The 27,632-nt window shown below is 40.3% G+C and overlaps 2 protein-coding genes across 7 annotated transcripts; one reads left to right on the forward strand and one right to left on the reverse strand.

Annotated features, from left to right (window-relative positions):
* The first annotated feature begins 856 nt into the window (after positions 1-856).
* Positions 857-16,352, forward strand: miga1 (mitoguardin 1). The gene is made up of 16 exons (XM_049597361.1): positions 857-942; positions 2,136-2,292; positions 5,489-5,654; positions 6,113-6,231; positions 6,991-7,123; positions 7,342-7,478; positions 8,181-8,304; positions 8,389-8,489; positions 11,700-11,809; positions 11,940-12,012; positions 12,382-12,468; positions 12,554-12,652; positions 12,765-12,899; positions 13,660-13,713; positions 13,991-14,107; positions 14,294-16,352. Exons 2-16 carry the CDS (start codon positions 2,194-2,196, stop codon positions 14,510-14,512), a joined length of 1,773 nt encoding a protein of 590 aa, XP_049453318.1. The 5' UTR covers positions 857-942; positions 2,136-2,193; the 3' UTR covers positions 14,513-16,352.
* An 88-nt stretch (positions 16,353-16,440) lies between these two features.
* Positions 16,441-27,334, reverse strand: fubp1 (far upstream element (FUSE) binding protein 1). 6 transcript variants are annotated; one of them, XR_007451002.1, is made up of 20 exons: positions 27,188-27,334; positions 26,649-26,772; positions 25,718-25,753; positions 25,509-25,545; positions 25,363-25,409; positions 25,205-25,276; positions 25,045-25,102; positions 24,773-24,935; positions 24,548-24,646; positions 24,275-24,385; positions 24,085-24,187; positions 23,606-23,845; positions 23,198-23,358; positions 22,958-23,109; positions 22,771-22,847; positions 22,480-22,605; positions 22,062-22,136; positions 21,537-21,599; positions 17,650-19,991; positions 16,441-17,093 (listed from the first exon to the last, which is right to left on the reverse strand). XR_007451002.1 is itself a non-coding variant. In XM_049597363.1 (20 exons), exons 1-20 carry the CDS (start codon positions 27,278-27,280, stop codon positions 19,583-19,585), a joined length of 2,004 nt encoding a protein of 667 aa, XP_049453320.1. In that variant the 5' UTR covers positions 27,281-27,334; the 3' UTR covers positions 16,441-19,582. The 6 variants fall into 6 exon arrangements, 5 of the variants coding, with proteins under 5 accessions (XP_049453320.1, XP_049453321.1, XP_049453319.1 ...); XM_049597363.1 differs by having other exon boundaries at positions 16,441-19,591; positions 19,834-19,991; XM_049597364.1 differs by having other exon boundaries at positions 16,441-19,991; positions 26,682-26,772.
* Positions 27,335-27,632: the final 298 nt, after the last annotated feature.

Below are 27,632 nucleotides of genomic sequence, written 5' to 3' on the forward strand. Positions count from 1 at the left end.
CTATGAACTCAACAAAATAATCCTTTTAACATCCGAATGTGTTTTGTGTTGTAGACAATATAATTTTAGGACAAACATGTTTAATATTTTTCCTTTCTTCTATGATTCAGTGAAATGTATGAATATATAAAAACATGTTTTACTTATTTGTAAATTGACAGAAGGAAAACAAAGGAAGGTAAGACATGGGGAGAATGACGTCAGCCTTGAAAATGATAAATACTTTTGTAATAAATAATAATTTTGGAATTAATGGAATACCCAAAACACGAAACAAAAACAAATTAGTGACAAAAATGATGAATTAAATAAATAAAACACATGGTAAGTCAATATTATAAGATAAAAAAATCCAAAATGTGTCTTATGAGGTCAAATGTAATTTATTTTATGAGATAATAATGTGTAAAAAATGTTAGGTTTTAAAATAACAATTATATGAAGTCAAATATGTGACTTTTTCAAGATAGAAATTATCATATAGAAAGTCAAAGATGTTAGTCGAAATGTTGACTTTTACAAAACAATTATGACAGACTAAGTCTAAATTTAGAATTTTAACATTTTAAGTCAGTTCTATGAGTGAATAGTGAATATTGGCCTCCATTTTTCTGCAGGTAATGAAAATGTAAATTGAGGGTCTTTATTTATACATGGGCACAGTGGGACCTTTTTCAGTGTTAGTTATATTATTCCTCCCTGTAATGAAAGCTCCGTCAGTGCCTACTTTACAGTAAAAATCTGAATGTATTTGTAATATTCTAATATGGCCGAGAGGGGGCGCTGAATCTCCATACAGATGATATAGATAACGCTTTTATTTTGAAAGTCACGCTTGCAGAGCGCGTGCTGCCGCTCGAGTCCTTCATTCAGCTGCAGCTGAGGTCAGCGGGAGGATCATCTACAGCACCGGGGAACAGACCGAGGAGGACATAACAAAATGTACCGGTGATTTCATTGCATACTTTCAGTCTGTCACATTCAGCCAGAATTCAAAAACGTCGACGAGTTGATGTGTTACACTGTTAAATTCAAGCAGGTTTAACCAACGTAGCTAACGCTGCTAGCCGTTTTTAGCCTTGTTACATCAGTTAGCATTAGCTGCACAGCCAGGCCAGTGACACTTGATTAGCCATGTGCTGATATGATTATCAGACAGCTGGGATGCTGCTTTCATTGATGTCTACGGGTTGCCCTTGAAAACAACTGTTGATACTCTTTTTGGTGTTGTGCTAGCGAATGAAAGCGGTACGTGTGGATATTTAAGTCTTATCAGTATCTGAAAAGGAAAATGAAAGCAATACAGTGCAATAGCATACAAGTTGTATACAGTGTTACATTGTCCTAAATTGATTAAGGGAAGTGGTGTAATAATAGTGTCTAATACATTGCACTCTTATTTATATGTCAGTAATTTGCACGTGTCAGCCTCATCAGCATTCTTACAGTTTACTTGTAGGGTGCATATCTATATTTCTAGCACTGTTGTCTGTGCTGCTACAAAGTGCAGTACAAGCTATTCTTAGAGAAGCAATGTGTCACTTGTGGTTATAATTTGCAAACTGGAAATCAATCACCATTTGAAGAGACAAAAACTAACAATACAGGAGCATTTATATTAAATGTTGGACACAGAAAGTCAACATTTTGTCAGGGTAATTGGATAATCAGTCATATGCTGAGCCACAAGAGTCTCATGTGCAACCTGTAATTGGATGTTGGATGTTGTCAGGTGGATTTACAGCAGCCCTTCTGTATAAAGAGAGACTGTGTTTAGACGAAGCAATAGTATGTTTGCAAAGACAAGCCTCTAATTTTCTCATGTACTCAGACAGCCACTTTGCTTAGGCATGTTTATGTGGGGTAAGGTTTGAAATACCTCTGATGGGTGTGCTGATAGTCCTGTATTCAGTGAATTACTCATACATCTGACAGCCTGTCAGTTCTTTCATGATGGTTGTCATGCCAATACTAAGTATTTTAGCAATACATGAGAGGTTTATTATCCCTACTCTGCTCAGGTAAGGGAAGCATCGGTACTTGCACATGCAGTTTGTGAGAGGCTTTATGTAATAACGTCATTATATCCCCTCCTGAGCCTCCAAGGTTAAATCCTCGCATGTCATCTCCCTCAGCTCCAGGAGAATGGTGATGAGGATAAGAGAGTTGCCAAGTCATGGATAGACTGCCACAATGACACATGAGACCCTCACAAGCTCCCAGCTGTCTGTCAAGACGGCTGCTCTGCGCATGGTCGACCTGCCGCTGTCCGTGTGCAGCTCCCTGGCACAGGTAAGGGTGTGTTTGACAGTGGTGGGAGTTGGTCATCAGATTTGTCGTTGGGAGTTGTTACTCTTTTCTGTGTCTTGTTAATGAGAGGCGAGGTTGTTGAGTGTACGAGTGTACTTTCAGGTTCTCTCCTCTTTTCTTAATTAACTGTTGCAAACACTGTCTTTGTTCTTGTTTCTGTTTGATTTGTGGAGTCTTAACATTGGCTTAAACACATAGATGGACCAAAGTATGTACAGTACAGGCCAAAAGTTTGGACACACCTTCTCATTCAATGCGTTTTCTTTATTTTCATGACTATTTACATTGTAGATTCTCACTGAAGGCATCAAAACTATGAATGAACACATGTGGAGTTATGTACTTAACAAAAAAAGGTGAAATAACTGAAAACATGTTTTATATTCTAGTTTCTTCAAAATAGCCACCCTTTGCTCTGATTACTGCTTTGCACACTCTTGGCATTCTCTCCATGAGCTTCAAGAGGTAGTCACCTGAAATGGTTTTCCAACAGTCTTGAAGGAGTTCCCAGAGGTGTTTAGCACTTGTTGGCCCCTTTGCCTTCACTCTGTGGTCCAGCTCACCCCAAACATGTTTTCGCTGGCTCAAAAATTCCAGTGGGTTTCTTCTAACCAGTTTTGTCACATGGTGCGTTTCTTTTTCTGAATTTCTGTGCGATCATAAATTCATTCGCATGACGCAACGTGACTTGTCTGAACGTCTAATCTGATTGAATTTGGCACAACTCCATTCACGCTGAGTCAGTTAGGAGAGCCCGTTAGCATGTACAGTACTACTACGTGTTTACTGTGTGATGGAAAGATACTACCCAGCAGCTGAGCTTGATACTGTTGCTGTGGAGAAGGTGTGAAAGGGTTAATGTGATATGGGTATACAGTAAGGACAGCCAAAGTTCAGTGTCTGGCTCTCCAGGAACATGAATACTGACTGCGCTGTTACGTGTGAATACAATGCAGTTACAGTTTGTGTTCATCGTTATCCACCTTTCCTTGTCCTTCTGGATAGTCAACAGTATTTTCTCTCAGTGACCCCTATTGTGTGTATGAGCAGTGTGTGAGGAGCGAGTGTGTGTGTCCAGAGTCACGTAGCAGATCAGGTATCATTAAGAACCTGACAGGAGCACGCCTGACATGTGGTAGTCACAGAGACAGAAACAGCATGGCAGCACTGTAGCACCATTTCAGTCATCCCATCCCATTTAGTGGCTTTTCAAAAAAGAAAAGTCAACGTTATGGCTGTTGTCATGGCTCCAAAAACGGTGTTTATGTAATCCTCAGTTGTTGGGAATGTGCAGCAGCCGTGTCAGTGTAGATAATCCCCCTTGTCGCTCAGCGTTTCTATCTATAGACAGAATGGTGGGCTATGCACGTTATCCGAAAATTATTCTTTAAAATCTAGATGACAGGCTGGTAGCTGATTTTGAGCGCTGCCTGTTACATCATCAGTAGAGTCATGCCTCCTCAGATGAACTCTCATCAGGCAGGACATTTGTGCTTGATGTATTTCCTTCTGTTTTTTTGTTTGTTTGTTTTCATCTCAATCTCAGTTGCAGAATTTCAAACTTGGATGCTATATCAGTGACGTCTGATATTCAGTGGTTACCCTTTGTAACTGTACACTGCAGTAGTTTCTTTTAAGTGTAGCTACTTTGCCTCAGTCTGCCTCTGTTGCCTTTAGCTGGCAAGATTCTGCATATGCAAAGCATTTCTAACAAACCTTAAAGAAATGTGCTCTGTGGGTTTGATTTTGTAAAAACAACAATTTCTGTGACACCCATGTCTATAATGTATTATAAACATATGTATAATGCATCACAATCTGCTTTATAGCACCGTATAATTATAGTTATAAGCAAATACTTATAATGCTTTATAGCAATAATCATAACACTATAAAGCATTTTCAAATTACCTATAAGGTTAAGTATCAAACTACTTCATGATTGCTGGTTACTCACTGTACAGCTGTAATACATTATAATCACTGTTATAATGAATTATAATGGTGTTGGGAGCTTTCAAGAATTTTTTTAAGATATAGGCAGATATAATACATTACAAGCTAGTTATAAGTCATATGGTCATTGTTTGCTTTAAGTGAAAAAGAAAATCAATAAATCTATGCAAGAACAACACACAAAATTTTGTAAAATTAATTTATAGGTTTAGCAGGTTATAATGGATTTTTTTATGCATGATTATAAAATGCTTTATAATGTGTTATGAGTATTAAAGCATTATGAATGTTTATGAGAGCTTAAAACTATAACCCTATCCTTAAAAAGTCTTAGAAGGCAATGAATTTATCAATCTAAAAAACAAGGCCTTAATTGGTATTTAAATGACTTAAGTCAATTTTTCAAATGTCTTAAAAATGCTAAGACATGAGAAGTAGGATTTTATTTAAAAAAACATTTCCTGACATGCATTGTAAAGTCTCAAAATAATTGGTAACATCTGTGTTTTTTTGTAAACACTCTACCCCTTTTTCCCCAAAAATTGTGATCACTTTGAAGTTGGTCTTAAATTTCATCCCAAGTGGCATTAAGAGGTCTTAAAAAGTCTTAAGTCCAGCTTGCCTTTAGCTACAGAAACCCTGAATAATTATACAGTGCTTTACGCAGGTTTTAATGCATTATAAGTATTTTATAAAGCATTTAAGACACTGGCGTCTTGAAAGTGTTATCAGATACGTATAATAAAGTTTGACTATTGTTTGATTTGTCGTTATACAATGCAGCCGTTCAAGAGTGTTCGATACTCAGTGCCGTGGACATGTGTTGGTTGGTAATAAGATTTGATAAACAGCTGTAATGACTTCTTTAATTGCTTCTCTCCGGGTCTGTTTACCATGTAATGTTTTAGGATCTTTTGAATGTGAATTTTAGGCTTTTCTTATTCCTTCATTCAGGAAAAAGGATGTGATAATTTACTTATCATATGTGACGCTACAGAGAAACATGAGCTTTAATTTGGTCAGATTTGCATCTTGCCAGGTCTCCCTTGAAAAAGAGATTGTTGATCTTAGCGGGACGTACCTAGTTAAACATGAAGGAAATTAGCTTTTTTTAAAAGAGACTAACCAAATAGAAAGAAAACTAATATAATGCTCGGGATTCTTTTTTTAAAATGCATAACCATTTAACTGCAGTCTGTTTCTCCTTCTGCCCGTCCTCCAGGTAAGTGTCAGCACAGGCACCAAGAAGCTGTTAGCGGCCACTGCCTTTGGTGCTGCCTCGCTCCTCTTCCTCGCTCGCCGCTTCCAGAGGAGGAAGGGCAGAAAGAAGGCTCACTCTCCTCAGTGGGAGCATGCTGGCTTTGAGTTTTTGACCTCAGCAGAAAACGGTAAAACTTCCTGACACTGAATTTTTTTTACCCCTCAACCAGCAGCTCACCAGCCTGTGATCTCCATGTAATGTGTTAGCCCAGTTTGTGATGTAATCAGATTGACGGGCTCCTCCTGTGTTACCTTGAACTGTAAACAGCAAGCTCCAGATAAATGCTTTAACTCATTTAATCTCACTTAGGAAGATTTACCACTGATTAGAGCCCCCGAAGAGAAATTAATAGAAATGGGGTCGAATGAGCAGTTGGTCAGGGTAATTCAGTCTTTTAAACAAAATAAGTTTAACAGATCGATGAATCTTTTCATTGCGCACATTCGCAGTCGAGCTGTTGCAGTCATCGCATTGGGAAACATGGTTTATATGATTGTGTAATCCTGCGACATGCTCATATAGCGTGATCACTCTGTTCTGATTTCTCTCTTAATCATTACCTCTGAACTGTCTTTATCCACCCAGATAACACCAGTCAGAACATCACTCTGTCCCTCAACTCAAAGAATGGCTTCTCGTCCGGTCTGGTTCTCAATTCAGGAGACTACAGAAAACTGTCTGGGTCTCTGCTCAGCCTGGCCTCGGTAAGACAAAGGCTCTGGCGTTTTAGGTTACATCCACTTGAATACATTTTCATTTTAAAACAAATAACTATTGCTACATTTACACCTAGCATCCACACTACTATGCCGTTTTGGACCCCATAAAATGGAGGCCTCTGAACACGCTGCTGAACCCATTTTAGTTTGGATACTACAGGGTAGTGTTTTATTCTGGACAGGCAGAAACTGAGACTGATGCAGACACCCACATACACTTCCTGATTGGATCAAATCAGTCACAACATGTCAAGACAAAGCATTACAGCAAGCCCACATACCTGTTGTGATTTTATCCTTCTTGTGTGAGCACTCCTCTCCCATTGCCATGGCCTCCTCAGGTAAAGGATAATGCTCTGATATGTCGCCAGTCTGAGACCGGTTGGATATACCGCCACATTCATGGAAACGACATTGGAGACAACTCATGGTTGTGAAGCGAACAGTCAGTTCACAGACATCAGACTGTTAAGTAATGAGGCTGTTTAATCAGCATCTCACACCTGTCAGGTGCTCACAAACACGGATTTTCACAAATTTGTGACCGAAATTTGAGCGAAATATATCTATTGAGTGCATGAAAAAGGTCAATCTTTAACTCAAACCTGTGAAAAACGGCAGCAAAAACAAGCGTTGTGTTTAAATTTTTGTTCAATGTATTATCTGACATACCTGCTCTGCATTTATTTTAAGGGTGTTATGCTGCCTGGAAGTTAACCGTGTTCTTCTGCTGTGTCTTTGCAGGTAAAAAGCATGAACTCATCCAGCAGCAGCACTTGTGCAAATGAATCCAGCTGCTGGGACAGAGTGGGAGATGCAGATATCTGCAGTGTGGTTAACCTACCTGTCACCACACCTGAAAACCTGTACCTCATGGGTAAAGAAACTCACACATTACATCACCTCTCACTGTTTGTAATAACAACAATGGACCACACAATAAATCAGTAGAAACAATGGAAGTATTTAATATAGTATTTCTTGGAATAATCTGTTATCAGCTGTTTGGAAATGGGGCCTTTGAGTTACCGATTGTTCCAGGAGACTTACGGTGCGTGTGTGTGTGTGTGTGTGTGTGTGTGTGTGTGTTTGCAGGTATGGATTTATTCGAGGAGGCTCTGAGGCGGTGGGAGGAAGCATTGACATTCAGGAGCAGGCAAAATGAGGACGATGCCAGCTGTGCATCCGTCAAAACGGGAGCTGGAGACGCCATCGCTGAGCAGAGCATGGAGGTGAACACACAGATTAACCACACCGCCATGTTAAACACCAACTCAATAAATGTAATGCCTCATTGATTCAGGAACAGACGTGATAGAGTTGTTGAAAACTGTATGTTTTCCTCGAAAACGTCACGTGACAAAGAGTTTGTAGGTTATGCAGAGTTGAAGTTGTTCTACAAACAAATAAAATTGTTGGACAGCATCTTCTTCAATCTGACACCGAAGGGTAGGTGTATTGATTCAAGCCTCTCCAGCACTTTCTGTACTCTGTGTACTCTGAAATCCTTTTATACCAGATGAAGGTGGAGAGGAGTAGACTGCCCACAAACACTGCACTCCAGGTCATACGTGAATAACCAGCACTCTGATGAACCCACCGGTGTGTCACGGAGTTTGGATTGTATAACAGCTTACTCATTGGCTTTCTAACCTGGATTAGTGAGGGTCAGATAGTTAATCTTGGGCACCCAAACATTTGTCCAGTCTTCCGCTCAAATCTTCTGTCAAGTATATCCCCTACTAGGTCCTGCCTCTTTAGAGAGCTTATTAAAAATTAGGTCACGGTGGATTCTCAACAAGTAAAGGAGATTTTTAGAGTGAAATGTAGTTTGAAAAGTCATTTACCTCTCCCTCATCTGATACTTTTCAAACATTAACTTTTGGCTTCGTGACCATTTTGCCATGGCTGAATATGAATGTTTATGTGTTCAGGACGTCATCAGTGCAGAGTTCATCCACAGGCTGAAGTCTCTGCTGCAGAGGGCTTACAGCCTCCAGGAGGAGTTTGAGGGAGTGTTGTGCATGTCAGAGCCCTCGTCCCACAGCAACAGCCAGGGTGAGTCACTCATACAATATTATGTAATTTCCATGATCAATACAGTGTTACGCAACACGCTACAACTGTTATTCTCCATCACAGATAAAATGGCAGACATATTGGCCAGAGACGAGCTGGATGACCCCTGTCTGAGAGACAGCATCAGCATCGCCTCCACTGACTCATTTGTGTCTGCCGCTGAGGTAAAAGACGGTCTCATCATCATATTATTAATAACCATAGGATGATTATTAGTCATCTTATTTACATCTCAAGAAAAGTTATATGCTTGACTGGCCAGTGTGTAGGATTTAGGGGCGTCTGTTGGCAGAAATGATAAATAATATTCGTAACTATGCTTTCATCAGTTTATAATCACCTGAAAATAACAATCGTTGTTACCACAGAATAAGCCAGTTATACCTAGATAGGGAGTGGGAGTGTTGTTTCTACAGTAGCCCAGAAGAGACAAACCCAACCCTGGCTCTAGATAGGATCATACATGTTGTTGCATCAGCCATCATAGTTCTCATATATGCTCGGCAAACAGGAGAAGTTTCAGTCCTGCAACCTGACAGCTAGATGCCACTAGATCCTACACACTAGATCTTAAAATGTTTTTATTTGGAAATGCTGACAAGAACGAAATACAGTGAACATGTACTTAGATTTTAACATCCACCACCCATCCCACCCTCCTATATATGGAGTTACACTCAGCTTAAGGAGCAGAAATTTTAAAAAACCAACAAGGTTACATTTAGCTGTACTTAATTATATGTATACATTTGTATATGCATCAGAGCTGCAACGAATAATCAATAAATCTAAATTTTCCAGGGTCTCAAATGTGAGGATTTGGTACTTAACTTGTTTTTACCTCACAGTAAATTTAATATTTTTAGGCTTAGAAATGCTAAGAAATGACATTTTATGAAGTTACTTTAGGCTCCAAAATACTGTAACAGGCCGTTCTTATTGTTTCCTAATGTTTTGTAGACCAAACAGTCAATCAAGAAAATAATCTACAACATAATAACGAACATAATCATTAGTTACAACCCAAATATACATACATGCCTGCATCAGTCTACAAAGTAAATAGATGGTAAATCCAGTATACATACTTACAGGCACATATGGAGAAGCATTTTTAACAGTTGGAGTGATGTGGAGAGAAACAAAGTACCAAAACTGTTCTTTATACAAGCCCTGTTGGAAATACAAATTGACAAAAATTAATAGTGATAAATAAATAAATAACAAAAGTAATTGGTATGGAATGGGACAGCAGTAGCTCAGCCCATAGAGACTTGGCTTGGAAGGGTTACTGACTCAAATCCCTGTACGGACAAAGTATGGAGTGTGGACTGGTAGCTGGAGAGGTGCAAGTTTGCCTCCTGGGCACCACCGAGGTGCCCTTAAGCAAGGCATTGAACCCTCAACAGCTCTGTGCGCCTGTCCACGGCAGACCTCTGGCTCTGACATCTCTTCATTTAATGCATATATAGGTCCTGTTTGTGCATGTGTGTGTATTTCGGGCCTGTGTGTATATGAGTTAAAAAGACTGAATTTCCCTTGGGGGATTAATAAAGTATATCTTCTTCCTCCCCTTCTTCTTCTTCAAACAGACAAAGATAGAAGTGTAAGAAAGAAAAAGTACATAAATAAATCTAAGCATTTCTGTTAGTTAGACTATACATATGGTGTTCTTCATGATTCAGTATTCCTAAATTGGGAGAAATTGCTAAGGAATATTAGCCGTAGTTTTTTTTGTTTGTTTTGGGGGGGGTTTTTTTGTGAGGTTATTTTTGTGGGCTTTTTGCCTTTAATGACAGGACAGAAAGTGAAATGGGGAGACAGAGTGGGGACTGACATGCAAGCAAAGGGCCGTGAGTTGGATTCGAACTCCATGGCCGCTGCAGCGAGGCAGTGCCTCTGTACATGGGGCACCAGCAATATCCACTACGCTACCGACACCCCAAATTAGCCTAGTTTTTGAAGATTGAATTAAGTGCAGCTTTCTATTAATACACTCTTTCAACATTGTCAAAAAATCCCTGAGTGTAATATCGTAGTCCTTGATATGTGTTTATCATGCAATGACAATTTAAAAAAAAAAAAAAAAAGCAAGCCCTAGGTATTACAGCTGAAAATGTGAAACAATGGCATTGTTAATCTCATTATTTTGCAGAATAATCTGGATTATCATGTAGGTGTCACTTGCTGGGATGCAGATGAAATATTGGCAACAAACTACTACTGTAATACCAAAGTGGAATATTAGTGTAGTGACCAGGGGCTAACACCTGAAACAAGCAAACATGTAAATCTCAAACTGTGAAGCATCAAATCTACAACCAGTTCACAGCAGGAGTTTGAGTCGCGTAGCTTTGATCTCGCTGTAGGTTCACCAGCCGGTGTTTACCAGAATTCGGCTGATCTCCTTAAGTCACTGTGGGGGCTCGAGCTGTGTATCCGCTGCTACTGGTGCACTTGACCCACAAAGAACAAAAATAAACTGAATATTTACTGAAGCTACATTCCTTGAAATGTTCAGTCAAGACATTCATCTCCTAACCTGCTGAAAGCTAACCATGCCGTATATCTCTATCAGGAATATATTAACATTTATAACCCCTAGCATTTGATATAAATAGCTGCTAATAGCTAAATCACTTAAAGCCTACACCATAATGTGAATCCTTATTTTAAAACCCGGAAAAGCTTTAAATGAAGTTATTTCTACCTTCAAACCTGTTCTACCACTCACAGACCAGTGAGTGTAAGTCAGAGCAGTCAAACTGGGTCAGTCATACTATAAATAGACCTCCAACATTCTTCAGTATACAACATACAGCTCCCTGTTACTCTGCAGCCATTTTCACTACAGCTTCCACACACCATAACAACATGGAGAGATCTGTGTCTGGTCGGGAGTGGTTTCCTTATACTGCTCAAAAGTACACAGTGCAGTGTATTGACTAATAACGGTGAAAGCACAGAGGTCAGATGTGACTCAGGAAGTAACACTGTGTTCCAGGACAACCTGCACTTATTTCAGGTGGGACGAGGAGCTCCAGGCTCAGTCTGTTCAGACCACATTGACCTCAGTGTTCAGCACCTGTCAGCTTGGTTAGAATTTAACTTTATAAGCATCTTTTCTTATTACATTTTACAGAGACAGTGAATAAAACAGTATTGTGGGAGCAAAGAAACAGTGTGCAGATTCTACTGCTTAATTGCCTTAATATTTCCTGATGAAGCATCTGCTAAAGAGGTTTTTTGGATGCGCGTACCTCCTCTTCTTCAGAGGTTTTGGTGTCAGCCCTCAGAATCCAAAAGTCTGACAGTGCATTATAAATAATGAATAGTCCTTTTTTTTCAAAGTCTGCTTTCTGTCTCTGTATCAGCTGTCAGAGCATCGAGAGCTGAGGAGCGCCTTCGCTCTTGGTCATCTGCTTTTCTACGAGGAGGCGCTGCAGATGGCTGAGGACGGCAAGATCTCCTGCAGGGTGCTGCGGTAATAAAACTAATATAGTAAAACACACATATAATACAGAGATCCTACATTCCTGGAACATGCTGTGTGGAGTTGATTGCTTTGCCTGCCAACATTTTAATCTGGTCTTTCTCTTAATTTTCATCGTCAGGACTGAGATGCTGGAGTGTCGTGGGGACATTGATTTTCTGGCCAAGTTGCACTGTGTGCGGCAGGCATGTCAGGTACAGTATAACCTTATGAACTAAAATACATCATGATAACATAAATAAAGGGATACTGATGTAATAGTGGGACTAAATACAGCATACAATGTTTGAAGAGTTGTTACCAGATGGTTGTTTTCAGCAGATTTTAATGGTGTGCTGTATAAACACAATATCAGGTGGAAATGCAGCAAATAAATAACCAGGGTGGAATAAAATCTTAAATTCATTAGGTTGTGCTTCCTTACTGAGGAAAATAGATGTTAACTTCACAGATGAATGCACCATTTCAAACCATTTAAAGCCAATAAGAGTAGAATTTAAAAGTTTGCCTTCATTTTAAGCAAAGAAAGGATCTAATTGAGAACAATGTTTATTTCTCCTTAGCTCATTCTGTGCGAGAGAGCGACCCGGATGTTTCTGGCTGACACAGGAAAGAAAGTACTGTCTTCCATTATTGTTAAAGCACAGAAGGTGAGGCTGAAGCCATAACTAGTAAATAATAAGATCTTAAATGAGTGCTGCTTCGCCTCCTAAACTCTTATCCTTCGGTTTTTAGAGCCCAAGGAGATTTGAGGAAGTGTTTGAGGAGATGATCTCCTTCCTGGAGGACACAGAGCACTGGGAAAACACAGAGGTGGAGCTGGCCACACGAGGGGTACGAGTGCTACTTTACTGAATTACAAAATGGCACCAGCAGGAGTGGAGAACCTCTCTTCTTTATATATAAAAAAACAACAACATTATACTCAATCTCATCCTCTCACCAGGTGAAGCACTTGAACTTCTATGATATAGTGCTGGACTTCATCCTGATGGACTCATTCGAGGACCTGGAGAATCCACCGATCTCCATCCAGAACGTGATCAACAACCGCTGGCTTAACAGCTCCTTCAAGGAGACGGTGAGTAATCACTTGAAATACTTTAGAGAGTTTCATTTGGTAACTAGGTAGAGGTGATCAGACGTGACTCACAATTTCGTCACAATTTTTGTTTTTAAAGTTCACATGAAATCAAAATACATGTTTTATGCCAGTATCTGACCCAACAATAACTAAAAAGTTGTTTTGTAGGTATTTTAGTGTTTTTCATTTCCTGGAAAACAATAAAAAATGTTGATGTGCTTGATTGATGTGATGTTGATGAGTTTGTGTACTAATTTTACATTCAGTGAAATACAGATAATATAAATACATGGCTACTAGTGAAGTGCATTAGCTCCATCATAGGGATGAGCCTGCATTGCTCCATCAGCAGCATTTACTTCTGATCTTGGCTCAAACATGTATGGCCTCACTCCAGAAATGTTGTCTTCGTCCATTTCATCCTGTCTCCTTCGTCTGTAAAATCTGCAGGAGACTGTGACGGTGGTGGGAGGTCTTTGACAACAGACAGCAGGCTGTTGTCTCCGTGTTGAGCTAGTAGCTACTGTCTGTGTGAAATTTTGCAAGTGGGGGCCAATAGCATATATTCAGTGCTATTAGGCTCTGTAAATGCCAATCAGTATCAGCGATAAGCTCCTCCTTAGCTTACTGTTTTTACATGAAATATGCAGAATCAAACAGCACTCTACTAGTTGTTTTATGGGAATTTAAAGTTGATGTGTTCAATTTTTGGTTATTTGAGCTTCTCGTAGATTATTAATCTGTGTGTATTTTACAGGCGGTGGCCTCGAGCTGTTGGTCAGTGATGAAGCAAAAGAGACAGCACATGAAGGTAAAGGTCCAACATAATGTTCAAAATATTTTTTATGAACTCTTGGAGGACACGATGTAGATATTAGCCTCACTGATTTACCTCCTATATGACAGTTTTTATCTCAGGTCCAGTTATTAGGGATAGTTGCCTTGTTCAGGTAAAGGAATTCATAGACAACAAGCCCTACGTTTTTTTTTGTCACACAGACAACTCATAACAACTAACAGTCATTGTTTGTATTGTCTTTCAAGTGGTCAGGACAGTTCACTTCAGTAACCTCTGCTCTTTGTCTCAGGTGTCTGACGGCTTCATCGCGCATTTCTACGCTGTCTGTGAACAAATCAGCCCCGTTCTGGCCTGGGGCTTCCTGGGGCCCAAGAGCTCCCTGCACGACTTCTGCTGCTTCTTTAAGGTTGGTCACAGCACCAGAAAATAATTCACATCTCTTAAGTTTCCATTGTACCCAGATAGGACACACTAAAACAATCTTGACTGATAAATAGCCCAACTGATAAGAGGAAAGATTTTGTTCTTTGATTTTGGGGTGAAGCGTCCCTTCATGCACCCGTCCTTACAGTCTTCACCTCTCTTCCTGCAGGATCAGGTGCTGTACTTCTTAAAGGACATTTTTGACCTGGACAAAGTGCGTTATTCCTCTGTGGAGAGTCTAGCTGAGGACATGCTCCACCTGCTGCACCGGCGCTCTGAACTGTTGGTGGCCTACCTGGGAGCCGACTCCCTGCGGCACGTCAACGGCTGCAGCTCTCCGCAGGTGCAGCTGGTGCCCAGCGCCATGCTGGAGGCTCGAGTGCAGTGAGAGACAGGGTAACACACCCTCGTCACCAAAACACAACACACACATGGAAATCTCAGCTTTATTGTAGGGTGAGTTCACACCAACTGTCTGGTCGCACACATCTTCATCTTCCATCTGTTGGACAGAACTGCTCATTTAAGAACTTTGATTTAAAAAAACCATTTGACGCCCACTCATCACATCTCCCATAATGCAATGTGCTCTCATTGCTCTGTATTGAGGATAAACTGTACCAGCTGTCTTGCCTTGACACTTGATCATTACCTCCAGTGTGGCCTCCTCCTCCCCAGCTCCCCTTTTCACTGTGCCATGGCAGTGCGCGTTATAAAATATCATAGCAATAATATTTGTAATTTAAACTTGCTGTGAAGCATTTAGTGTTAACTTGCAGTAGATATTCCATTGTGTAAGTTAAAGCATATTTATTGCTGTTTAGAGCAATTTGTGTGATGACAAAGGGTATTTTACAGTATTTATTTTACTATACAGCTGAAATGATGCAGGATTTATTTTTTAGAAATTATAGTTGTGCCTGTACGCAGCAATAGATTTGTGTCAGCTTCAGACATACAGTATGAATACCAATGTTGTATATTAACTTTATTAGATAGAGATCTATTAGATGTATTTCCACATCCTACTGGACGTCAACAATGCAAAACCATTAAATGTACTTTTTGTTATAAGCACATGTTGCACAGGGAAATGTCAAACAAAGGAACTCTGAGAAATGTAAAATGTGTTGGTGATATTATGTTAAGATATTAAAAAGGACTCAAAAACTGTCATGCAATATATTATATGAAACCCAGCTCATGCAGCCTACAAGGCCCTTAATCCCATCACACTGCCAGTGACAGAAAACACAAGATTATACTCTATTACATAATCCTACAGCTGTTCCACAACAGTTATCCATGACGGGCAAACACGCAAGAAGCCTTACTATCACTGCACATATTCCAAGCCTTGTCTTCATCACTGAATGTTATTAAAAATATATTATAGTCTGCTCTGCTGATCAGTCACTGCCATGTACAGAACATGCACAACATTAAAGCTTTGAGCAGGAATATTCATGAGTGGGGGTTCATGTGGCAGAAATGCTAGACATATTTTAGGAGGGATAAATGTTATTTTCAGGATTTCCCCTTTAAAAAAGATGGACCTGAATGAATTTGAACCTATCTTGAAACTAAATCCACATGCCCCCTGTGTACTCAGAAAGAGTTACTGGTGTCTGTGATCATTCCTCCTGGTGGTATCTCAAGTACAGATGAAGCCAAAGCAGTCAGAGTCAGTCTTTTGATTCAAAATTCCCCTTTCCACAGATGCTTCCTTTAGAGGTCAAACTATTAACTACAACTATTGATTTTTTTAAGCAAAAGCTCATCGGTTCAAAGCTTTAGACGTCAAGTTTCTGGACATTTGAACATGTCACCATGGGCCCGAGTAACTTGATCTGACCAAATGATTTATTGAGGGGAAAAAAAGCGTATTGATCTATAGTAAGTTGTTGGTTGCAGACCTAGTTTCCATGACAGCAGTGGTTACAGTAGCACTTTAAAAAGGGACTGAAACTTTGAATGTTTCTCATTTGCTTTCTTACTCAGACTGCTGAAGTCTTGTTGACTTAACTTAATTGACAGCGCATTATGAAGGGATCTTTTTAAAGCCAGTATGAACAGGAGGAATGACCACGAGTTTTGTTCTATGATAGGTTTGTGGAAAATATTAAACTGTCATTTGAGGTGAATATTTATCACACCTGAAAGGATTTTACATTTGTGAGTTCACTTTGTTTTTGTGTATAAATTAAGCAAATAAAGACTAATGAGAATGTGTTGGTCCTGTTTTCTTCTTTAACTTAACGTTAAATGCTGTTTGTTCTCCCAGATATAAAATAAAACTCAAGTGAATGAGTCCAGTTCATTTGTTACAACTTTATTAATGAACATGGCAACATTTCAAAAAGTCAAACAGTTGATTTGAGAAACAAAAACCCATATATTTGATAATATACACAGCACATGAAACCATTGTTTTTTACCTCTAAGGCATGCTCCTTGTTTTGTCTTCTACACCCCCACGAACTCTGTGTTGAAACACTGAGCATCTCACATGTACAGTGCACAGTCTCAAACATTTAAGTGACCCGTTAACTACAGAGAAGTGATTTGTAACTGATAACCCCCAAATTTTACTGTCAGTATAACAGTGCATGTCATAAGTACATCAGATCCTGTCCTCATCCAACTTTCTAAAGCACATTCCTATTAACTAAAAGGTTATTGATGAAGGCAATCAAGCGATTAAGAAACCATCAACTCTAAATACACTATGGCATCATGGTTTTAAAAAAGAAAAAAAACAAGTTGATCCGAGCTGAAAAACATGTATCTGACCAACACTTTGCAATCACAGAATTTGAATTTCATTGCGTTGCTGTTTTTACCTTATCACTGGAGCTCTTGAACGGTCTACGTTCAGCAGTGGGGATTGACTCAAAGGATTCCTCCTTTTGGGGACAAACTACGACAGGGCCTGATTCTATGACCTAAGCTTGCAGCATCCTCCAACACTGTGAGCAAGAAGTGAAGGCAGCAGCGTTTCAATAGTAGATTTGCACTGCACTTGAGGGCAGATTCACACCACGACAGAGAAATAATAAAAAAATCATGTATACCACCGTGTTCTGATCTAGCGCTTGAGCACATTGCTAACTTCTGGCAACAGGTTTGCATGGCATGCATTTTGATATACCACTGTCAAAGTTGTCTAGAGCATTGATACACAGTCGCTGTCAGACTTACCGGGGTGCAAAAGATAAGGCTATCATCAAATATTAAGCACATAACGACAGTAACATTTCCTCAGTGAGCCTATGCAACAACTTTTTCTGTCACTTCTTTTTTTGAAACTTCATGTAACAAGTCATACAGCTCATATCATGCAGTTCATTCATGAAAGCAGATCATCTTAAACGGCTGTTCATACTCATAAGATATCCTGGACATTTCTTTAACGACTAAGCATAAATGCATTGAGGCATGTTAAAGACACAGGTAAGCATTTCTTTGCATGTAAATCGGTCATGTCACTGGACAAAAACACTGGTTTCCTTAGGTTGCGCTTACCTGTGTTATTGCAGCAGAACCTAAGGTGCAAGGTCTGGGACGACACTGCAAAGATCAGATATATTGCACTGTTTGCCATCAGTGAACAACGCTTGAAATTAACAGCCTTTCACAACAGTGCTCATTCAGAAGATGTCATACTCAATACTGGGCTAATCAGAAGCACTTCCACTACTAGCATTCCACATGCTCATATAAGGACAGTAAAGTAATAACAGCAGAAACCTAAGCATGCTACACTCGAGTTATGCAGTAGGACTTTTTTTACTAAGCAATATGTTGCAATAAATGGCATTTTAAAAACATGATAGTCTCAACTACACAATGGCACTTGGCAGGTCAGGTATTCAGAACGCAATAAATCCACATGGGCATCCTTAAAAACAGTTCCTACCGACAGTGTAACAGAAAGCGGACATTCAATCCCTCAGTTCAGAAATCCAACTGGCACTGAAATGCTACCTACACAGTCTAACAATCTACAGAGTATCAGCATACTGTGAAGTTTCAAAGTGAATGATGTGGAGTCACACAAGGGGAGATAAGTCTCAGAAACATGTGGTACAAGAATCTAACGTACTATTCCTCTCCTCAGAACATTTCATACTTACCCAGAGACATGAGGAAAATTGCAATAATTCACAAAAAAACTACGTTTGCAGCTTATAAATCATAAAAAAAAAAAAAAAGCGTTTATGTCTCAAGTCAGTCACAGTTTTGTACTTACAGTATACGAGGGCTCAACTGATGGATGAAGACTGCTTAGCCACCCCCGACCCTACAACATCTATGTTCTTATTTTGGATAAACACTAACAGAATGGGGACAGCAAAAAAGGCGATTTTTGCAATGTTTTTATATTAAAAAAACATTCTTTTGAAAAAACAAATTTATACATTTGAGTTAGTTCGCAATTTGAAAAGGGCAAGACAAAACTTTTTCAATGCATTTTACGATACAGTGGCAATTTACCTGACTGTCCTGGAAAAAGAACAGCACAAAAAGAATATATATAACACTAAAAATAGGCAACATTCTTGCAACCACGTTTTCTGAGGAACATGTTATGGAAAAATACTTGCTTACCACTTTTCTAACCTTGCCTGTGGAGGAGGAAGTGTCTATATCAAGGCAAAATACAGTGCATACTACCTCAACAATGTCAGAAAACCAGGCAATATTTTTAAAAAAGGAGTGCCACAGCAACGCAGTTAATGCATGAGTTACGGTACATTAAACCTATCGACTTTCTTGTGACAAACATCTGTCTAACGCTTTAGTCAGAGCAATGTCAGGAAACACAAGCGTCAAAAAAAGGTCTATTAACAAGGACGTTTGTTGGTCTGAACCACTCAGGATCATTGCACGCACATTATGTATCTAAGAGACTTATAGACAGTTGGAGAGAGACAGGACAGCACAACTTTGAGTCAACCATTTTGGACAATTTAAGCCCCCACACATGGCCTACATTTCAAACTTTGCCCCCCCCCCCCCCCCTTAAAACAAAAACATACAGAAATTCCTTTTAACTCTTTTGTTTGAACCACCCCAACTTACCAACACAGGAGGTTTCAGTTTGTTTTATTGCAAAAACACAACAGGCAAGAGCATTTTAAAACTGAGATGATTTACATGGTAATGTCTACAGCTTAATAAACATGAGTTCTAACCACATTTAATGTAGATACAGGGCTGGAATGACCATATGTATAATTACCTCACTAAAAACAAAGCATTTACAAGAAAAAGGAAAAAACAACAAAAAAACAACAAAAAAAAGAAGAGGACGTGTTCGCCGGGTAATCTGCCATCTATGTGAAACACTTTCAAACCAAGGAAATTTAAGATCTTCATCAAGGCGTCTGCATCCAAACATTTAACAAAGGATTTTGTTTCGACAATGTAGCATTTACTTTATGTCCACTTCACATTACTGGCCCTGTGCAGAAGAAATACATAGAAGATACATTGCATGTTAACAGCAGAAACAGTGGACTCAGCTTCCCAAAATAAAAAGCTAAAAAAAAAAAAACCTGTGTAGGGAGGAAATCGTTTTGGTTAAGTGTATGAAGCTGAGGCAGTCACTGGAGCCCTGTAACGCCTGAGGAGGGAACGAGGTTAGGACATAAAAAAATTGAGTATTCAGTGGATGTGGAGGGCAGATTCTTATCGGGGGTGTACCTGAGGGGCTTGTGGTGCTGCACCCATCGTCTGAGGGTTGCCTGTGCCGTAATAGGCAGCCTGCTGACGGTAGTACTCAGCCCAGGCAGCGCTGTAATCTGGCTGGCCTCCTGGCTGGGAGGCGGCTGCTGCTGCTGTGGCCTGAGGGGCTGCTTGACCTGGAAGGTAAAAGGTGAGAAGCTGTTAGGAAAAAATAACCATCTGGAAAATGAGCAAAACACTGGCCAGCTGCTTCAGGCTATTAGAATCTTCTTATGAATATGCCTGACAGTTTTCTGTAGTGTGACAGTTAAACAGGTTAAAGCAGTTTCTCTTTTCAGTCAAACAGTGAGATGCAGTACTTTGACATGCTTCCTGATATAGTTTCAACTGCTACTAATCTCATTTCAACTACCAAACAAATTCATATCACAGTTTAAGGTAAAATTCTTTTTGAGACAGCATTTGTAAGAAGGGGAACGAACCCACCACCACGTTCTTTGGGTGGCGGGACAGAATCCTTCTGCCTTTATCTTGGGCGGCTGGGAGAGCAGCCACTCTACCTCAGAGGGCTGCTAAAGGACCACAGCCACCCTTTAACATTAAAAACATATCATGTCAGAGCTACAGAGGGAACCTGACTTGACTTGCTCTTTTCTCTACTTGGGAGGGAGGCCCCCATTTCCAGCTATTAAAGGTGAAGATGATGAATCACACAGTTAAACGGTTTCTTCACTTATGTTTCTGTTATATAACTTAACTCCAAACACCAGGAGAACACCTACTTATTAAATAATAGGCCTCATGCACACTACAAGTTGGGGGCTGGGATGATGCGATAACAGAAACCAGATAGATATTGCAATTTTACTGCAATTCTACAGGTATTGCAATTAACTTATTAACACTAAACCTCAAGAAAAAAGTTAAATCACGTTTCCAAAAACAATACACATCCTAAATGTCCTTAAAGAATTTTATTCCTGAAAAGCACTGTGTGACTTAAAGGTGCTATTAAGGATAAGCTATGCAGGATTTTTCTATTAAAAAAAATAATAATAATAATGATGATGTACGCGCTCATACAGACGTAATCCCTGCCAATCATCATTTGCGACCCACTTGAGATGTGTGTCAGTGGATATTTTTTTTGCAGAGACTGCCCTCTACCTGTATTTTCACAACGATGTGGTGTGACAAGGCTTTATAAAAAGGTAGTAACTAGGTGCTGGACCATTAGCAGCAGGCATCCAAGAGACTCAGCGTCTATACAAGTATAGCAAGGTGACACGCCAAACAAGTTTATCTGGTTTGGCTTTTACTCTGACTTTTGCTGGCGAGCATTGTCACGTTACCCATAGATTACCACCATAAAAATGGCACCTTCTTTCCACCTCTGCGTTTGAATGATATTGATTCAAGAATTTAGAAAATGTAAAAGAGTAGGATTTAGGTGAATCCATTTTTCCCACTGCTACTGCAAACTGTGTTGCATTGTCCTGTATACGGTTTCTTGACTAAAATACAAAATTAGTTATTCACAACTATGTTGTATGTTATATTATGAAACTGACATAACACTGTATATCTGACTTTCATTGTTAATTTTGCATCGTGGCACTAGTTGAGGGATCAAATTTGGAATTAAAGCCTTGAGGTAAAATGCTCCATGAATGAAGTGTGGTCTTACTATAAAGCCTGATTTCATAAACAGGAGTACTGACCTTGTTTCTTGTAATACTCCTCCCATGCTTTTGTGTAGTCCTGAGGTTGTTGACTCTGTTGACCTGCAAAGAGAAAGGAAAAATGTGTCAATGCATCCAAGAGCTAAATAATTCACATCACAACATTGATCCTACATGGCTTATATCCATGACCCACAAAATCAAACATGTTGCATCATTTAACTCTACACACATTCAGTAGCAGTACAAACATTCATGACACATGGCAGAACTTTGCCATCAGTTTTGGTAAAGACGTAAGATAGTCTAAGAAATAAGCTACTCTAAGCTCAGAAAAAGGTGGTTCTGTGTCCACAGCTCAGTCCTGTAGATAGTCAAGAGTGTTTCAGTCTAAACAGCACAGGGATCAAATGTCAAACCAAGTGGAGGCACACTGAAAACGCTCCACAGCAGGCCAGCAGTACTGACAAATACCCAGACCTGAAAAAGAAGCCGATTGAATGCCCCGTCGCTGTTTAGACTGTCTTGTGTTAATAGGTGTACACTGAAACTACGTTCGTATACCCATTTTCTTGTAATATTCCTCCCAGGCCTTGGAGTAATCTGCCTGTCCACTCTGACCTGCAGCCTGTGGGTCACCTGTTAAAAAAAACGGTAACTTGTAATTAGTGAATCATTCTCAGCAGTTTGTCCTCCACCTGCCTGGGTCGGGTCTGTCAGCCTAGGGATGGTGGAGGAAAACTATCCTGTCCCTGGGGTAATATAAAAGGAAAAGTTTTTTTTAAAGCTGCTCTGCAAAAAGCAAAGGCATTTTAAAAAGGTGGAACCAAACCAATTTGTTTCCCGTTAGTGACACCCTGAGGACGTGAGCACAGACACTACTAAAGTAAAGCTAGTAAACTACACTGCTCTACTCCTGTCCCAACAGTTTCTGCTTCTTCTAGACGCACAGACACTGCTTAGCGAGAAACACGTCAGTCACCTTGGCCGTTGGTTTGAGTCGTGCCTGGAGCCCCACTTGTCGGGGTCATGGGAGCCTGTGGCTGCTGGCTGTACTGAGCGTAGTAGGCTGCCCACGCTGCTGCGTTGGCATCAGCTGCTGCTTTATCTGAACAAAATAAGTTTTGTTAGCAAACGACAGCCAAAATAAAAAGCTATAAACATACAGTCTCAGCTGTCCATTGGATCTCAGTAACTGACTGTGCAAGATGATAAGCATGATTAACTTTTAATTTCAGTCAAACATTAAATGTATTGATAAGCAGGTACTCACTTGGATCAGGTTGTCCTTGTTGCCAGTGTGGGTAGCCGTTGCCCCATCCCTGAGGCTGGTAAGGCGCTGGTGGACCGCTAATGAAAGAAAAATAAATAACCATCAACTTTCCAGACTTTCATCTGTGTCCAAGTATGCATGTTATCAGCTTCACAGAAGGAGTAAATCAAATTTCCACTGTACTTACTGTGGTCCTGGAGGTCCCTGGTTGTATGGTCCAGGGTTGTATGGACCCATGGGAGCACCAGGGGGTCCCGGTGGTCCAGGAGGACCATGTGGGCCTGGCCCTCCGTGTGGACCAGGGGGACCGTGCGGGCCACCCATTGGAGTGACGGGTCCCTGAAAACATAGACACACATCCTGGTCAGTAGACAAACTTACAAGAAACAACTGTCTCCACAGGACGTTCAAACTCTTAGCGTCTTACCCCAATTTTCTCTTCTACCAGCTGCCGGGCATAGTCGATCTGCTGAGGAGAGCCCCGAACTGTGAACATTTTGATGTTGGGATCTGCGTTGGGTGGAGGGTTCCTCTGCAGCTCGATTCTGGCTCCAGATTGCTGGCTGATGCCCTTGATTGTCTCACCACCTGAAGAGTTCAGAGACAAACATTAACCACAACAGCCAAAAACATTTATTTAGAAGGAATTCGAGAACCCACAAGAGGACCGTGGAGGACTGGTCAAGATCACCCCTGATTAAAAACATGTGCAACATGTTTCTCCTTTTACCAGCATTTTGTTTGTGTATCATAAGTCTCCAAAAGGCGTGAAGTCTGTGTATTTTAAACCTTTGACCAGATATGTCAAACTTAATACTGTTAAGGGGTGACTTGCCTTTTCCGATGATGAGGCCAGTCTTCATGGTTGGGACAGTGAAGGTAAACTCCTGCAGGCCACCAGGGGGGCCCATGTTCCAGTTCCCCTGCCCACGACCACGACCTCTTCCACCGCCATGTCCTGGAGGCCCACCGGCCTGGACGCTCCTCAGAAGATCAGAGATAATTTCTGCCGCATGCTGAGCCTGGTCAGGGGGGCCCATGATCTGTGCTATCCTGTCTGGTGTGCTGCCGTCATCTGGAAGGAGGAAAATAAGGTGATGAGAGACTATCCAGACAGAGCTTATCTTGCTGGGATAAAATCACTTAGCTCTGTGTTCAGGTCTCAGACAAGGTTAGGGTTAGGGTTATACATCAGCTTCTCAGCGTGGTGCATGAGTTTTCATCATGGACCATACACATTTTTAACTATGTCCAAATGACATGGAATGGCTTTAGACCATGGTTGTTTCTCAGTTATTTTTCTTAATCACTCACCTGGTTTAAACTGAATCCGGACACCAGTGTCATTCTGTATTTTCTTGATCATCTCTCCATTTCTGCCAATAACAATTCCCACTGCAAACCGAGGGACGGGAACCTACATGACAAAAATATAACCAAAGTTAAAAAACTGATTCAACTCCTCATATTCAACAGGATAAATGAGATCAATTATTCCACTCACATCTAAGCTGTCTCCTCCTCCACCGCCTCCTCCAACTCGTGAACCATATTCGCCCCTCTGCTCCCTGAAGCCTTGATCTCTGATCAGCTCCATCACCATCTCTTTGGCTTGCTGAAGAGAAAAGAAAGCACATCTCATTATAGACTACTCCACTGTCTCCATGGAGACAAATGAGGGATGTTAAGGGTCATGGATTTACTTATATGTAATTAATGGAAAAAAGAACAACTCTATAATGTCGTGAGTGCACTGGTCACATAGACAAGGACTCACCTGAACTTTAAAAGGTTCTCCGGAAATACGGAGTGGCTTGTCTGCACCTGTGTTTTGGGGTCCGTCTTGGATCATGACCATCTTCACTCCAGCTCTTTCCTACATTGAGAAAAGAACAACAAAAAACATGCCATCAGGGTGGCTCTGTGCCAAATGTGTACCCTGTACCCTGCTTAAAGGCAGTGATTGTGGCCACTATCACTCTGGAAATTACTGGACACTCACCTGAAGGCTTTTGATGGTTTCTCCTCCCTTGCCAATGACGAGTCCAGCTTTCGAGGCAGGGACCATAATCTCCTGGACAGTCATTCCTGGGCCGTCATTGTGGTTGAATGCTGGAGCCGGACGCCCCTTCTCAACTATTTCTGTTAGTAACCTCTTTGCAGCCCTGATGAGAGAATAATGACCATCATATACATCATGAAATCCCTGACCTGGACCTCACACAAAGACTTTTAATGAAGGAGACCACTGAATGAAAGCAGATGTTTACTCACTGGATGGATTCTGGCCCTCCTGTTAATGTCACCGACCTGTCAGGCATTCCTCCACTGTCTACATCACAGAGACAACGCAGTTAACACAAATCTTGCGAGAATAACCAAAACATCATGTCTTGGTATAACAAAGATATACAGATGACAGATCTAAACTTACCAGGTGCAATCTGTATTTTACATCCAGACTCCTGCTGCAGGCGAGATATCTGTTCACCTCCTCTTCCAATAACTAGAGGGGAAAAAGTGTGTTACCTCAGAATATTCAACCTCAACAAGACTGAACTGCTTTCTTTGTTTATTCTCTTAAAAACTTACTGAATCCAACCATTCCATCTGGAACCTTGAATTCCTCTGAAATTGACCTGGAATAACAGAGCAAATCAACATTAGCTTTGTAATAAGTGGCCAAATGTGTTTGATATGCGACACAAAAATATTTTAATTTCAATTCTAGTATCTACCTTGGGGGGCCACCCATTCCTCCCATTCCTGAAAAGGCTGCAGAAAGAGAAATTACAGTAAATTAAGAGTAGAAATATACAAGAAAAACAAGTTAAGCACATATAACAAATTTTCAATTCATGCTAATTTCTCTGCCAATTACTTTAAGCAGGGAATCATCACAAATTACAGCCACATATATTAACAACTACACCACCAGGTCACTTACCATCATTAGTTGCCACTTTCTTCGTCTCTGGTTGGTCTGCGACAACATAACATAGTAACCAGTATGAGTATCTATCATTATACCCATCATCACATTACCAAAAGTGTTCTACAATCTTAAAGTGGCTTATCAACACTGCCTGAAATTTAAACAGTCAGGATAAACAGGAGAGGCCTGCACAGCCACCACCAACCATACAGAGGTGGAATATACTTTCAGTTGCAGGTTTACAAGGTGAAAATCAATGCAGTCCAATTCAACAGTCGTGCAATAAATCATACCTCCTGAAGATTATCTTGGTCATGCTTTAGTTTGAAGTTATATGTGGTTTTAAGTTTGATTTGGCATTACGACTTTCATGAATGTAGGATATATTGCAGGATTGCTGTTTTAGACTTCATTTCTTTTTGCTTAAGTGTACCTAATGAACTGGAAACTCAGAGCTCATGATGCAAATTTCTAAATATTTACTTAAGGCTGTTTTAGCAAAGCAAAGCAGAAACCAACAACGACCCAACCTGCTCAGAAAGTATAAGGACTCTCAAAATTCCCATCACCCACCCAGAGATTTTGTCATCAAATCATAAGATCACGTTAGTTCCCCAAATATTAACACAATTTCATCGCTACAAGGTATTGATTTGAAACAGCTGTGAAGACAGTGAAAATATTATCCAACTCTCGACACATGCAATAACCAACATACTGCATTGGCTTCATAAGAGAAAAAACATTGACATAACATTAAATATGGTTAGTAGAAATATAGGACATGTTAGATTTATTAATGATTATACACATTTACATAAAAACAATATCACTTTAGATGTAGTTGAGTTAAGAACATGTCTAAGTAAACACAACTCTGCTAAAAACATACAGGCAAGCATTAACTATCAAGACTTGCATTGAATCGATTTGAGCCACTGACCGATATTCAGGTTAGGCATGGGAAAATACCCACCAGCGTCCTCCAGGGGCCTTTTCTGGCCCCCGTAGCCAAATTCGTTTGATGGGGGTGCCGCAACGCCATCGCCACCGATCTTCGCTGCGATCTGAAACACAAAATAAAAAGAAAACGACAATTTAAGATGATTCCTTGGCTGGTCGTGTTTGACGCGTTTGGATGGGCACGCTGGCTGCGGCCTTCACTTCAGTCCGGAAGTCTGAGCCAACAAAGAAACGAGAATACATTCTTACTTAAAATAATTATGTTATACCGTTAAACCTACAAAGCATGTATTTACAGTGACTGATTATATCTGTCTAATGCTTTCTGTACATTCGACTATAGTCACTTTTGCTTTCACATCTGTTCTCGTTTTTGCCGTGTGGCGTAACATTAGCTAGTCATCGTTAGCTTAGCATAGCCCGCCGTGCTGCCGTGTGTTAACGGCGGAAGAAAAAAACAGCTAAACTCGTTTTTTGCGGAGTTACTCTTACACTTAATTCATCCATAGGTCTTCTCACCTGTCTTGCTCGCTGTAAAGCATCTTTAAAAGCGTCGTTCATTCCGCCACCGGCGTTAGAGGACGGGGGAGCCACGCTGCTGTAGTCAGCCATATCTGCTGCTCTTCTCCTCCTCGGCGCAACAAGATGGCCGGTTACATTCTCGGGATCTGGACGGGAAAACTCGCGGTCAAATGTCCTCTCGCGATAACAGACATGCTTGTTTACGCTGCTATCCAAAGGTTTTAGTTTGCAATCTGACTACGATTTCACGACATTACCAACGGATCAACAAAGCTTCATCTTAACCCATAATAATAATAATAATAATAATAATAATAATAATAATAACCTATGATTATTTATTTGTTGATATATTTTGTATAATAAATCTGAATCTACAAAGTGACTAATTTGAGAAAAAGAGGTGTCAAATGAATGTAGTGCAGTAAAAAAGTACATTCCC

The sequence above is a fragment of the Epinephelus fuscoguttatus genome, linkage group LG15 (genome assembly GCF_011397635.1).
Source record: "Epinephelus fuscoguttatus linkage group LG15, E.fuscoguttatus.final_Chr_v1".
Taxonomy (NCBI): domain Eukaryota; kingdom Metazoa; phylum Chordata; class Actinopteri; order Perciformes; family Serranidae; genus Epinephelus; species Epinephelus fuscoguttatus.